The sequence below is a fragment of the Oncorhynchus tshawytscha genome, linkage group LG26 (assembly GCF_018296145.1).
Source record: "Oncorhynchus tshawytscha isolate Ot180627B linkage group LG26, Otsh_v2.0, whole genome shotgun sequence".
Taxonomy (NCBI): Eukaryota; Metazoa; Chordata; class Actinopteri; order Salmoniformes; family Salmonidae; genus Oncorhynchus; species Oncorhynchus tshawytscha.
This window is the reverse complement of record NC_056454.1, coordinates 29024965-29041039: the sequence shown is the minus strand read 5'-3', so window position 1 is coordinate 29041039 and position 16075 is coordinate 29024965. Positions and strand designations below refer to the sequence as shown.

Here is a 16075-nt window from a genome sequence, read left to right as displayed (position 1 = left end):
CCCATTTTCACTTTCTTAACAAATCATTAGTCAACATTATGAGTTCCGACGTCTCCATAATACCAGGACCGTCTGTTCCACCAACCCACTGCCCCATCGCCTCCCCCTCTACTACCCCACCCCTGTTCCAGCTATAGCTCCAGTCCTCCCTCCTCCCTGCTCCTTCTTTGCCTGCCCAAGGCCACTCTACACCAGCGCCTCAGTCCCCTGGACCTCCCCAGTGGTCAAAACAAAGAGATGGAAACACAGAATGAAAAGAGATGAGTATTAGGTGTATTAGTATGTACTGTAGAGGGAGTGAGTGAGAGAAAAGAGGAAAATCAGGACGTGTGGCAGTTTAGGGAGAGAAAGAGGGAGAGAGCTAGTCTGAGGCCTGACCAGTGACTACACAGGTTCAGTTGAAGTGAGATCATAACATCATGTGCACACAGGAAGCAGGAAGTGTTGTTTATGACAACCTTTGTCTGGCCCATGTTACTACCAACTGGGTCCATACACAAACAGGTGTAAAAATGCATGTTGAAAATGTAAAGATAATACTACACTCCCTATAGGGGTCTGCCCATACAAAATAAATGCTCTCCCCTGTAGACCTCTGCACATAATACAAACAGCTCTCCCTATAGGCCTATACACTACTATCATGGCCTAACACATTCACAGAAGTGGAGGAACACCTTCTATGAGGCCCCTATTTCAATATCGGGTTGATATCTTGAGAGATTCAGTTTGTGGTTTCTATATATTTGATAGATCCAGTAACGTCTTGCACCTTGGTCGGACGGCGAGGTAGAGACAAAATCAGTAATATTGTAATAGGCCAGTAGAGGGGGAAGCGTGTGACAGAGGCAGAGAGAGTATCAGTCTCTGAAAAGGTTATCCTGTTTAGATACAACTAGACTAAATATATTCATATGTCACCAAATAATTTATTAAAACTCTCTGTTTTAAAATGAAGGTCTATAGTAACTTCAACAGTACTCTCTGGGGTAGCACCATGGTGAAGCCGGAGGACAGCTAGCTTGTGTCCTCCTCTGGGTACATTGACTTCAATACAAAACCTAGGATGCTTGTAGGCCTCAGCCCCTTCCATAGACATACATGGTAATTATGACCACTTCCAGAGGACAACCTCCAACCAATCAAAGCATTTTGCAGTATGAACTGACAAGTTGTCCATCCAATCATAGGATTAGGATCAGAGAATAAATGTAGTGTGTTGTATTGGGGATGCGCCGCCGAGCATTATGGGGGTTCAATGTGTTGAGAAGCTTGGTGAGATTATTTAATGGAGGCTGAGAAGTGATAGTTGAGCATTTAAAAAAAATATTATTAAATTCAAATGAGTTTCCTCAAATTACAGGAGGCAGAGGAGGTAGATTATTGTGTCCAGTTATTGAAATAAATTGCACTTTGCCTTGCTAACTTCAGTAGCAGCTCAAGTGCGCAGTTTTCACGGCCAATGTTACCTTAAATGTTGTTGACTTTTTGTTGAAGAACCCTTTCACTCTTTGGGGTTCGCGTAAAAGGTGCAAATTCAAACTGAGGGTCGACCTCTGCCTGAGATCAGTTTCATGAAAAGGGATGAAAAGGTGAGGGCTTCAATACCAATTGTTATCAAAAGTATAGCTGGTTAACAGGAAGCCTTTCATCAAGCCGCCTGTAATGCTGGCCTTTCCTGCTTTTGGAAGGTCTGAGCCTCGGGCAAAAGGGGGTACAGTGACCTGAAGAACATTGATCATTCAGCTAAACGGAAAAACAAAAGCAGAGAGCCCACATCAAATTGAAGCTTCTGGGGAAAAAGCTGCATCGATCATGACGAAGGTATTCAAACTGCGCAACACAACGAGAAAGAAAGAGGAAACAGGGATGTTCTCAAGCGGCTTATCAACACCACTGCGTATTGGGGCAAGAATTGGCTTTAGAGGACACAACGAGAGGAAAGTTCCTCTAACAAGGACAACTACAAGGAGTTAGCAGCGGTAATGGTACGTCACGATGCTTTACTTGCTGAACATATGGAACTTTCAACTGTCCTTTCTGGGATGTCAAAATCAATTCAGAATGATTTGATAGCTTCCATCGCATCCTCCATTAAAAGTTAGATTTCTTTCGCTCGCGCTCAGGTAGGCTTTCCACTTTCCTCTGGTGTTTATTTAGCAAAGAACACAATCCCTCCGGACAGACAAGCAGAAACTCTTGACGTAAATGTTGCAGCAGTCTAGGCTACACCTAAACATTAGAACTCTGACATGCTGTATGAGATGAAAACGAGACTATTTTTCAGTCTGATCAACTGTAGGGTACTAATAAGAGCAGATGCATACAGCCTATGCGCCCTGTCCATCTGGTCAGGGTAGACTAATTGGTAACGTTGTGTATTTATAGTCCATTTGTGTGTCAGGAGAAAATGTGAAGGTGATCAAATGTAGTTTATATTCAAAGTTGTGCTGGCTAGGCTGCCTATACGTTTTCAATCAAAAAGATGAACTGTAATTAATCAATCCACATAATAGCGATGACAGATGTAAGTAAATGTTTTATAAGGCCAACAGTTGCATTGGCCTGCATGATGCAAACATGCATAAAGCAAGCTGAGCCCTGTGAGTTCTACTGTCTATCAGTTGATCTGTGTCTGGGTAGTAGAAATCCCCCGCCTAGTCTAGTCTAAATATAATTCATATGAGCAAGTATAAAGTTTCATCAGTTTGACGAGGTTTTCACCCCCCCAGGGCCAGGAGTTTTTTCCAGGAGTTTTTTAAAACCATGTGACCTGATTTGGAAAAACATCATAAACCTTTTTAAAACTGATGAATCATTGTCATGTCTTATAGGGTCCAGAGGGGTAAAAAGGGGGTAAAAATGGCCCTACCGCTCTTGGACCTATGGTGCCACCAGTGTGTTTGCAGCTGTCAGTTATGTGGATGATCAGGGCTTTATTCAGGAACGTTTCTTGGGCTACTTTGATGTGTCAAGTGGGCGAGATGCGCAGTCTTGTGTTTGACTTTGTGAATTTTGAGATGTCTGAGTTTAACTTCATGGAGAAACATGGCGCAGCTGTAATGGAATGTATCTGCTATTTGTATTTACAGTTAAGTCTCCTGACTGTAGAGTCAATCACATTATTACAAACCAATGATTTTACTCCTTGCTTAGACTAACTCATGCTTAGCATTCTTAGTCTAACTGTGTAGTGTGTTTTTTGTCTTCCCGGGTCAAATCCTGCCCTGCACTGGTCAAGCCTCTGAACACCTTATCTCATGCCTCATACCAATATTCAATCACTGTGGTGTTCCCTTTCCAACACGGTGTAAGTAGCCCTCTCATTCCCATTCCACATAATATTGCACTATAAATGTCTTTATTAAATACTTTAGGTTAAAATAATGATTCTTTGACGATTTTTGAAAGACACTTTGTGCGTTCCGCTCCTATACCGTGGGTCTCCCATCCTCCTCCTTTTTCAAGTCACCAGTAACATTGTAATAGGCCAACAGAGTTCTGTCTGACAGAAAGCGAGAGAAGGAAACACTAAATGAAAGAGAAGGAAACACTAAATGCGAGAGAAGGAAACACTAAAAGCGAGGGAGGGATAAATGAGTCCCAGGGTGGAGGGCAGTGTTTCCTGTCGCTGCTGTCACTAACGGGCAGGATGTGCCGTGACCCATAATGCCTTGGGAGATGTGTGGGGAACAGATATGTCTGGTGTCCATCCGTGTTGAGCCAGGTGCGTGGGAGAGGAGCAGAGAAGGGCAGGTGTAAGTTAGGGGGCAGGTGTAAGTTAGGGGGCCAGGTGTAAGTTAGGGGGCCAGGTGTAAGTTAGGGGGCTAGGTGTAAGTTAGGGGGCCAGGTGTAAGTTAGGGGCAGGTGTAAGTTAGGGGGCCAGGTGTAAGTTAGGGGGCAGGTGTAAGTTAGGGGGCAGGTGTAAGTTAGGGGGCCAGGTGTAAGTTAGGGGCCAGGTGTAAGTTAGGGGGCAGGTGTAAGTTAGAGGCAGGTGTAAGTTAGAGGGCAGGTGTAAGTTAGGGGGCAGGTGTAAGTTAGGGGGCAGGTGTAAGTTAGGGGGCAGGTGTAAGTTAGGGGGCAGGTGTAAGTTAGGGGGCAGGTGTAAGTTAGGGGGCAGGTGTGTGGGTGTTGAGCGGATGAGAAAGACGTAGCCTTGTCTAACACTTTATTAATACAACAGCGTACAGCTAGCTGTTCAGTTCAGACCTGTATATTACCTGGATGAGATGTTGGCTGCCAGGTTGAGATTCAGAGGTCAGGGTTGAGAGCTTGAAGGTTAAATGTAGATGTGTATAGTACCTGGATGAGGTGTTGGCTGTGATCTTCAGGCTCCCAGGGTTGCGTATGAGTTTATCCAGGATGCTGACGATCTGTTCAAACTTGGGTCTGTTGTTCCTCTCCTTCTGCCAGCAGTCCAACATCAGCTGGTACAGAGCTGCAGGACAGTCCATAGGAGGAGGCAGTCTGTAGCCCTCATCCACCGCTTTGATCACCTGGAGGGAGGGAAAGAGAGAGAGAGATAGAGACACCAAATTGAGACTCTGCATGCAGAATTCTGTTCAAATATCCTCTGTGTACAATGTAAAACACCAAATAATACATGCAGAGCAGAATTAGGCCGACACCCGCTAATGATCAAAATCCAGAAAAGAGACGAAGCGATTCCCAAACCTTCCATAACAAAGCCATCACCTACAGAGAGATGAACCTGGAAAAGAGTCCCCTAAGCAAGCTAGTCACCTGTTCACAAACACAAACAGAACCCACAGAGCCCCAGGACAGCAACACAATAGACCCAACCAAATCATGAGAAAATAAAAAGATAATTACTTGACACATTGGAAAGAATTTACAAAAAAACAGAGCAAACTAGAATGCTATTTGGCCCTAAACAGAGAGTACACAGTGGCAGAATACCTGACCACTGTGACTGACCCAAACTTAAGGAAAGCTTTGACTATGCATAGACTCAGTGAGCATAGCCTTGCTATTGAGAAAGGCCGACAAAGGCAGACATGGTTCTCAGGAGAAGACTAGGGGGGCAGGTGCACACTGCTCACAAAATGAGGTGGAAACTGAGCTGCACTTCCTAACCTCCTGCCAAATGTATGACCATATTAGAGACACATATTTCCCTCAGATTACACAGACCCACAAAGAATTTGAAAACAAATCTAATTTTGATAAACTCCCATATCTATTGGGGGAAATACCACAGTGTGCCATCACAGCAGCAAGATTTATGACCTGTTTCCACAAGAAAATGGCAACCAGTGAAGAACAAACACTATTGTAAATACAAACCATATTTACTTTAACTATTTGCACATTGTTACAACACTATTTAGACATAATATGGCATTTCAAATGTCTTTATTCTTTTGGAACTTTGTGAGAATAATGTTTACTGTTCATTTTATTGTTTATTTCACTATCTATTTCACTTGCTTTGGCAATGTAAACATATGTTTCCATGCCAAAAAAGCCCCTTAAATCTTCTCAGGTGACAATGCTGTATTTCTGGTTCAGGCCATCAGACCATCAGGCTTCAGACTCAGTCTTCCACCTAGACGCTCTACGCATCACTTCCTCTCTTAGCAGGAAGTTCATTAGGTCACCCTGGCAACGGTTGCATACTCACGTCCTGATTGGACATCTCCCAGTAAGGCCGCTCCCCGTATGACATCACTTCCCAGAGCACGATACCGTAGCTCCAGGCATCGCTGGCCGAGGTGAACTTCCTGTAGGAGATGGCCTCTGGAGCTGTCCACCTGATAGGGATCTTACCTCCCTGAGAGAGAGAGAGAGAGAGAGAGAGAGACAGAGAGAGAGAGAGAGAGAGAGAGAGAGATCACACGCTGGGTATGTACATAGTCAATGGTAGGCTTCGAGGGGACTCCTATGGTAGGTACACCTATAGCTCATCTCTTGGCAGTAGTACTGTAGACTACTTTATCACTGACCTCAACCCAGAGTCTCTCAGAGCGTTCACAGTCAGCCCACTGACACCCCTATCAGACCACAGCAAAATCACAGTCTACTTAAACAGAGCAATACTCAATCATGAGGCATCAAAGCCAAAGGAACTGAGTAACATTAAGAAATGCTATAGATGGAAGGAATGCAGTTTGGAAACCTACCAAAAAACAATTAGGCAACAACAAATTCAATCCCTTTTAGACAATTTCCTGGGTAAAACGTTCCACTGTAATAGTGAAGGTGTAAACTTGGCAGTAGAAAATCTCAACAGTATATTTGACCTCTCAGCTTCCCTATCAAATCTAAAAATCTCAAATAGAAAACCGAAGAAAATTAACAACAATGACAAATGGTTTGATGAAGAATGCAAAAATCTAAGAAAGAAATTGAGAAACCTGTCCAACCAAAAACATAGAGACCCGGAAAACCTGAGTCTACGCCTTCACTATGGTGAATCACTAAAACAATACAGAAATACACTACGGAAAAAGAAGGAACAGCATGTCAGAAATCAGCTCAATGTAATTGAAGAATCCATAGACTCTAACCACTTCTGGGAAAATTGGAAAACACTAAACAAACAACAACATGAAGAATTATCTATCCAAAATGGAGATGTATGGGTAAACCACTTCTCCAATCTTTTTGGCTCTATAACAAAGAAGAGCAAAAACATATACATGATCAAATACAGATCTTAGTATCAACTTTTAAAGACTACCAGAACCCACTGGATTCTCCAATTACATTGAATGAGTTACAGGACAAAATAAAAACCCTCCAACCCAAAAAGGCCTGTGGTGTTGATGGTATCCTCAATGAAATGATCAAATATACAGACAACAAATTCCAATTGGCTATACTAAAACTCTTTAACATCATCCTTAGCTCTGGCATCTTCCCCAATATTTGGAACCAAGGACTGATCACCCCAATCCACAAAAGTGGAGACAAATTTGACCCAAATAACTACCGTGGAATATGCGTCAACAGTAACCTTGGGAAAATCCTCTGCATTATCATTAACAGCAGACTCGTACACTTCCTCAATGAAAACAATGTACTGAGCAAATGTCAAATTGGCTTTTACCAAATTACCGTACAACAGACCATGTATTCACCCTGCACACCCTAATTGACAACCAAACAAACCAAAACAAAGGCAAAGTCTTCTCATGCTTTGTTGATTTCAAAAAGCCTTCGACTCAATTTGGCATGAGGGTCTGCTATACAAACTGATGGAAAGTGGTGTTGGGGGTAAAACCTACAACATTATAAAATCCATGTACACAAACAACAAGTGTGCGGTTAAAATTGGCAAAAACACACAAATTTCTTTACACAGGGTCGTGGGGTTAGACAGGGATGCAGCTTAAGCCCCACCCTCTTCAACATATATATCAACGAATTGGCGCGGGCACTAGAAAAGTCTGCAGCACCCGGCCTCACCCTACTAGAATCCGAAGTCAAATGTCTGCTGTTTGCTGATGATCTGGTGCTTCTGTCACCAACCAAGGAGGGCCTACAGCAGCACCTAGATCTTATGCACAGATTCTGTCAGACCTGGGCCCTGACAGTAAATCTCAGTAAGACCAAAATAATGGTGTTCCAAAAAGGTCCAGTCACCAGGACCACAAATACAAATTCCATCTAGACACTGTTGCCCTAGAGCACACAAAAAACTATACATACCTTGGCCTAAACATCAGCGCCACAGGTAACTTCCACAAAGCTGTGAACGATCTGAGAGACAAGGCAAGAAGGGCATTCTATGCCATCAAAAGGAACATAAATTTCAACATACCAATTAGGATTTGGCTAAAAATACTTGAATCAGTCATAGAGCCCATTGCCCTTTATGGTTGTGAGGTCTGGGGTCCGCTCACCAACCAAGACTTCACAAAATGGGACAAACACCAAATTGAGACTCTGCACGCAGAATTCTGCAAAAATATCCTCTGTGTACAACGTAGAACACCAAATAATGCATGCAGAGGAGAATTAGGCCGATACCCACTAATTATCAAAATCCAGAAAAGAGCCGTTAAATTCTATAACCACCTAAAAGGAAGCGATTCCCAAACCTTCCACAACAAAGCCATCACCTACAGAGAGATGAACCTGGAGAAGAGTCCCTAAGCAAGCTGGTCCTGGGGCTCTGTTCACAAACACAAACACACCCTACAGAGCCCCAGGACAGCAGCACAATTAGACCCAACCAAATCATGAGAAAACAAAAAGATAATTACTTGACACATTGGAAAGAATTAACAAAAAAACAGAGCAAACTAGAATGCTATTTGGCCCTACACAGAGAGTACACAGCGGCAGAATACCTGACCACTGTGACTGACCCAAAATTAAGGAAAGCTTTGACTATGTACAGACTCAGTGAGCATAGCCTTGCTATTGAGAAAGGCCGCCGTAGGCAGACATGGCTCTCAAGAGAAGACAGGCTATGTGCTCACTGTCCACAAAATGAGGTGGAAACTGAGCTGCACTTCCTAACCTCCTGCCCAATGTATGACCATATTAGAGAGACATATTTCCCTCAGATTACACAGATCCACAAAGAATTCGAAAACAAATCCAATTTTGAAAAACTCCCATATCTACTGGGTGAAATTCCACAGTGTGCCATCACAGCAGCAAGATTTGTGACCTGTTGCCACGAGAAAAGGGCAACCAGTGAAGAACACACACCATTGTAAATACAACCCATATCTATGCTTATTTATTTTATCTTGTGTCCTTTACCATTTGTACATTGTTAAAACACTGTATATATATATATATGACATTTGTAATGTCTTTATTGTTTTGAAACTTCTGTATGTGTGATGTTTACTGTTAATTTTTATTGTTTATTTCACTTTATATATTCACTTTATATATTATCTACCTCACTTGCTTTGGCAATGTTAACACATGTTTCCCATGCCAATAAAGCCCTTGAATTGAATTGAATTGAGATCACAATGAAAGTATTTCCATGCCCAGTCATCACATTTCTATTAATTCATCAACTCATCAAATAGTGAAAGCGATATGTGTGTAACTGTGATTCTGTTGATGATGTGCATTCATGATTTCATGATTTGTTTTAGGTTAGGTTTGACATGAACGTGGATATAAAGAGAGAGGAGAGAGAGGAAGGAGAGGTAGGTCTGTTCAACGCTGGTCCGCCCAATCTGATTCCACGCTTCAGGACTGCTTCGATCACATGGACTGGGATATGTTCCGCATTGCGTCCGACAACAACATTGACGAATACGCTGATTCAGTGAGCGAGTTCATAAGAAAGTGCATCGGCAACGTTATACCCACAGCAACGATTAAAACATTCCCAAACCAGAAACCGTGGATTGATGGCAGCATTCGCTTGAGGCTGAAAGCGCAAACCACTGCTTTTAACCAGGGCAAGGTGACCGGAAACATGACCAAATACAAACAGTGTAGCTATTCCCTCCGCAAGGCAATCAAACAAGCTAAGTGTCAGTATAGAGACAAAGTAGAGTTGCAATTCAACGGCTCAGACACAAAGTATGTGGCAGGGTCTACAGTCAATCACGGATTACAAAAAGAAAACCAGCCCCGTCACGGACCACGATGTCTTGCTCCCAGACAGACTAAATAACTTCTTTGCCCGCTTTGAGGACAATACAGTGCCATTGACACGGCCCGCAACCAAAACCTGCAGACTCTCCTTCACTGCAGCCGACGTGAGTAAAACATTTAAACGTGTTAACCCTCGCAAGGCTGCAGGACCAGACGACATCCCCAGCCACGTCCTCAGAGCATGCGCAGACCAGCTGGCTGGTGTGTTTACGGACATATTCAATCAATCCTTATCCCAGACTCCTGTTCCCACATGCTTCAAGAGGGCCACCATTGTTCCTGTTCCCAAGAAAGCTAAGGTAACCGAGCTAAACGACTACCGCTCCATAGCACTCACTTCCGTCATCGTGAAGTGCTTTGAGAGACTAGTCAAGGACCATATCACCTCCACCCTACCTGACACCCTAGACCCACTCCAATTTGCTTACCGCCCCAATAGGTCCACAGACAACGCAATCGCAACCACACTGCACACTGCCCTAACCCATCTGGACAAGAGGAATACCTATGTGAGAATGCTGTTCATCGACTACAGGTCAGCATTTAACACCATAGAACCATCCAAACTCATCATCAAACTCGAGACCCTGGGTCTCAACCCCGCCCTGTGCAACTGGGTACTGGACTTCCTGACGGGCCGCCCCCAGGTGGTGAGGGTAGGTAACAACATCTCCAGCCCGCTGATCCTCAACACTGGGGCCCCACAAGGGTGCGTTCTGAGCCCTCTCCTGTACTCCCTATTCACCCACGACTACGTGGCCATGCACGCCTCCAACTCAATCATCAAGTTTGCAGACTACACTACAGTGGTAGGCTTGATTACCAACAACGACGAGACGGCCTACAGGGAGGAGGTGAGGGCCCTCGGAAAATAACCTCACACTCCAGGTCAACAAAACAAAGGAGATGATTGTGGACTTCAGGAAACAGCAGAGGGAGCACCCCCCTATCCACATCGACGGAACAGTAGTGGAGAGGGTAGTAAGTTTTAAGTTCCTCAGCGTACACATCACGGACAAACTGAAATGGTCCACCCACACAGACAGTGTTGTGAAGAAGGCGCAGCAGCGCCTCTTCAACCTCAGGAGGCTGAAGAAATTCGGCTTGTCACCAAAAGCACTCACAAACTTCTACAGATGCACAATCGAGAGCATCCTGTCGGGCTGTATCACCGCCTGGTATGGCAACTGCTCAACTGTACGGCTCTCCACAACCGTAAGGCTCTCCAGAGGGTAGTGAGGTCTGCACAACGCATCACCAGGGGAAAACTACCTGCCCTCCAGGACACCTACACCACCCGATGTCACAGGAAGGCCATAAAGATCATCAAGGACAACAACCATCCGAGCCACTGCCTGTTCACCCCGCTATCATCCAGAAGGCGAGGTCAGTACAGGTGCATCAAAGCAGGGACCGAGAGACTGAAAAACAGCTTCTATCTCAAGGCCATCAGACTGTTAAACAGCCAGCACTAACATTGAGTGGCTGCTGCCAACACACTGACTCAACTCCAGCCACTTTAATAATGGAAATTGATGGAAATTGATGTAAAAATGTATCACTAGCCACTTTAAACAATGCCACTTAATATAATGTTTACATACCCTACATTACTCATCTCATATGAATATGTATATACTGTACTCTATACCATCTACTGCATCCTTATGTAATACATGTATCACTAGCCACTTTATATGTTTACATACCCTACATTACTCATCTCATATGTATATACTGTACTCTATACCATCTACTGTATCTTGCCTATGCCGTTCTGTACCATCACTCACTCATATATCTTTATGTACATATTCTTTATCCCTTTACACTTGTGTGTATAAGGTAGTAGTTGTGGAATTGTTAGCTAGATTACTCGTTGGTTATTACTGCATTGTCGGAACTAGAAGCACAAGCATTTCGCTACACTCACATTAACATCTGCTAACCATGTGTATGTGACAAATAAAATTTGATTGGATTTGATTTGACAAAGAGAGGGGTTTAGGTTGTGCCCTCAGCCTCCAGAACTACACAGCCTTGTTCCATTTGTTTCATCCTCACTGTGTTTCTTCCTGGGGGAGAGGGAAAAGGCAATAGAGTAAGAGAGAGAGGGGAAGAGAGGTTGAGAGGGAGCCTGTGGGCTGACCCTGTGTTTCTCCTGCTCGGTGTCTACACTCAGGGGGCTGCTGGACTTACTCAAGGCTTGGCCTGCGTCAGGCCAGCGGAGGAGAGTAAAAGAAAAGAGGAGAGGAGCCAAAGCTAACGGACCTCCTGGCCAAGTCACACAACTCCTGGCCAGCTCTCTCTAAACACAAAGCCCTCAGAAAACAAACCACCTCTTCCCTCACACACACACACACACACACACACACACACATGCAAGTAAGCACGCAAACACACACACACAAATAAATCCACTTCTGCTCCCTTGAATCCCTGGTGAGTGTACATAAACACAGCCAGCCTCATGAAATGAAGGATTATACCTATAATGACGGTAGAGTATGACACCAGTGAGACACAGACAGACAGGAGGGGGCTCATGGAACAGCAGAGTGGTCTGACAGAAGAGGGAGGGAGAGAGAACGGCCTGCTGGGTCTGATACATTTATGTGACCGTTGAGTGGATGAGAACTCAGCTCTATTACTAGTGACACATTAGGGGAAGTGTATTAGCAGATTTTAGGGAGTGAAGTAATAGCTCTGTGAGTGTTTATTTAACATGGGGGTCTGAAGCTGTTATTACACAGAGTTTAGAGCCCTACATACTAATGTTAGGCCACAAGGTGACCACACACACACACAGTATTTCATATAGATGGAGATAGGTTGGATAAACTAGGCTCAAAGGCCTCTTGATGTTGCTTATCTAGTAGGTTTGTCATTCCTTTCCCATGATCCTTCAGGAGAACACAAACAAAAGGCTTATTGTGAATTCATGTTAGCGTTATCTCACCCAGCTTTTATTGATGTACTGCTACCTCCCTCTGCACTGCTGCAAGGTCAGGAGTTTGTGTGTGTGTGTGCCTACGTATGTGACATATGAGGTGATTTGTCTCATGGACGGCATGTATTCAGTGATAAGGCTGGCAAGGGGGAGATAGATCAACAGAAAGAAGGGAGGGAGAGATAGAGAGAGGGAGACAATGCCCTTCTGTGGAAACCTGAGACAGAGGTCAGTCAGTTCAGCTATGTCTGACAGTGATAACCTTTCTCTCTGACCACAGCAACGTGTCCACTCACTATTAGGCACCATGGTTATGGACAGAGGTTGTTCTTATATGGCACACTCCCAAAATTTGTTTTTTAAAATCTAGTTCTGTCCTTGAGCTGTTCCTGTCTATTGATGTTCTGTATTATGTCATGGTTCATGTATTGTGTTGGACCCCAGGAAGAGTAGCTGCTTCTATCACAACAGCTAATGGGGATCCTAATAAAATACCAAATAGTGTCCTGTCTCTGTCAGAAACAACTATTAAACCCATCGTATGTCATTGATAAACCCGACCACCTTACCCGTGTGGTGTAAGCTGCCTCGGGGTCGTCCTCCAGGACTCTGGACAGGCCGAAGTCAGACACCTTACACACCAGGTTGCTGTTCACCAGGATATTACGAGCGGCCAGATCCCTGTGGACGTAACCCATGTCAGACAGGTACCTCATGCCCGACGCGATGCCACGCAGCATGCCCACCAACTGGATACCAGTAAACTGGGCATCATGTTTCTAGAAGGGGAGGCAGAGGAGGAAGAGGGGGTGATGAGAGAGGAGGGGAGGGAGAGAAAGAGAGCAAAAGAGAGAGACAGAGACAGAATCAGTCACAGGTGGAATGTCATACCTCTAAAAACAGACGCCACTGGATTGATAAACAGAATGAATATGACCTTTCTGTTTGTAAGAAATACAGAGGAACATTCATATATCAACATCCAAACCAATTACATGAACCTTTTAGATCACCTCTGACATTAACTTGCTCATTTCAAGGTGAATTGTACAATCTCACAACCATATAGGCCTGACAACATTATGCCAGAGCCTTTGACCAAATAGATGGTGTTTTCCCGGGCACTATATGAAGCCCAGACCACCTGGTAGAGACAAGCAGAGTCGGATCAAAGCTGCTACATTCATATAGTCATAACACAAACATGAGGTACAGTAATGTGGTGTGGAGGAGAGGGATGACTGTGTGTGTGTTTGTGTGTGTGTTGTATGACAGTTCTCAGTGATAAAAGCCAGGCCACTCTACAACCAGAGGAAATAGCTAGAGAAGGTTGCAATTACTCCATTTTCCATCTGAAGGGATGCTGTGCAGACACACAGGCACATGTGGAAAACTGCTAAAACGGGACCTACACACACACACTCCTGTCTGCTCATGTTGATTTAATGTTGTTCTGACGTTGGTTTGATGTTTTGCTTTGGCTAATTTCAGTAAGCCAGAGTTTCTGGTTAGTTAGAGTGGAATGCATAACTCCATAGGCCAGCGTAGAAAGCATTAAGATAGTGTGAAGATAATTAATTTAGCTGTGCAATATTTTAAACTCACTTTCAGAAAGCTGTCCAAGGATCCATTTTCCATGTATTCAGTCACTATCATCACAGGTTTACCTGGAGAGAAGAGACAAACTACCAGATTAGAGAATAATTCCGATTTGGCAAAACACATGCACACACACACACACACACACACACACACACACACACACACACACACACACAGGCACACACCGACACACGCACGCACCGACACACACACACACACACACAGGGTTCAGCAGTACTTCCTCCAGGCAGGATGAAAGAGCCCATGCAGGGCTGAGGGTACAGGTCCACAGGGTCACCTGTCAGAGTGGGACATCTTTATTCCAGCATCAGTAGAGAGTTACAATAAAACGGTAGTGTTATCATCTGGTTCTGATTCACTAGACCAGAGCAGATCATACCAGAGCAAACCAGACAAGAGCAAGGTTTAAAACAGATAGAAACGAGGGGGGAAATTACTTTAAATCAGCCGGGGTCACATGAACAGCACTGGTGTCACGACAGGTATGACTTTATATCAGCCGTAGTCACATGAATAGCACTGGTGTCACGACAGGTATGACTTTAAATCAGCCGTAGTCACATGAATAGCACTGGTGTCACAACAGGTATGACTTTATATCAACCGTAGTCACATGAACAGCACTGGTGTCACGACAGGTATGACTTTAAATCAGCCGTAGTCACATGAATAGCACTGGTGTCACGACAGGTATGACTTTAAATCAGCCGGGGTCACACAACAGCACTGGTGTCACGACAGGTATGACTTTAAATCAGCCGGGGTCAAATGAACAGCACTGGTGTCACGACAGGTATGACTTTAAATCAGCCGGGGTCAAATTAACAGCACTGGTGTCACGACAGGTATGACTTAAATCAGCCGTAGTCAAATGAACAGCACTGGTGTCATAACAGGTATGACTTTAAATCAGCCAGGGTCAAATGAACAGCACCAGTGTCATGACAGGTATGACTTTAAATCAGCCGGGGTCAAATGAACAGCACCGGTGTCATGACAGGTATGACTTTAAATCAGCCGGGTCAAATGAACAGCACCGGTGTCATGACAGGTATGACTTTAAATCAGCCGGGTCAAATGAACAGCACTGGTGTCATGACAGGTATGACTTTAAATCAGCCGGGGTCAAATGAACAGCACAGGTGACACGACAGGTGTGTGTCAGATGGAAATGCGTTCCACTTTTCACCCTTTCATCCCTCCCTCCCGCGCTCTCTCTTTTGCTTTCTCACTCTCTCTCTCTCTATCTATCGCTCTCCTGCACTCTCCCCATCCCTCTCTCCATCTCTCTCTATCTCTCTCCATCCCTCTCTACATCTCTCCCCATCCCTCTCTCCATCTCTCTCCATCTCTCTCCATCTCTCCCCATCCCTCTCTCCATCTCTCTCCATCTCTCTCCATCCCTCTCTACATCTCTCCCCATCCCTCTCTCCATCTCTCTCCATCTCTCCCCATCCCTCTCTCCATCTCTCTCCATCTCTCCCCATCCCTCTCTCCATCTCTCCCCATCCCTCTCTCCATCTCTCTCCATCCCCCTCTCCCTCTCTCTCCATCCCTCTCTCCATCTCTCCCCATCCCTCTCTCCATCTCTCTCCATCTCTCTCCATCGCTCTCCATCTCTCTCCATCCCTCTCCCCATCCCTCTCTCCATCTCTCCCCATCCCTCTCTCCATCTCTCTCCATCTCTCTCCATCCCTCTCCATCTCTCTCCATCTCTCTCCATCCTTCTCCCCATCCCTCTCTCCATCTCTCCCCATCCCTCTCTCCATCTCTCTCCATCTCTCTCCATCTCTCCCCATCCCCCTCTCCATCTCTCTCCATCCCTCTCTCCATCTCTCTCCATCCCCCTCTCCCTCTCCCCATCCCCATCCCCCCTCTCCCTCTCTCCCCATCCCTCTCTCC

The 16075-nt window shown here is 44.8% G+C and overlaps 1 protein-coding gene across 1 annotated transcript in view; it reads right to left on the bottom strand.

Annotated features, from left to right (window-relative positions):
• LOC112225041 (ephrin type-A receptor 3) overlaps positions 1-16075 on the bottom strand; it is a 145129-nt gene that overhangs the window by 15406 nt on the left and 113648 nt on the right. The window contains 4 exon segments of the mRNA XM_042306433.1: positions 4303-4496; positions 5645-5794; positions 13120-13329; positions 14156-14217. Coding sequence (XP_042162367.1) covers positions 4303-4496; positions 5645-5794; positions 13120-13329; positions 14156-14217 — 616 coding nt within the window.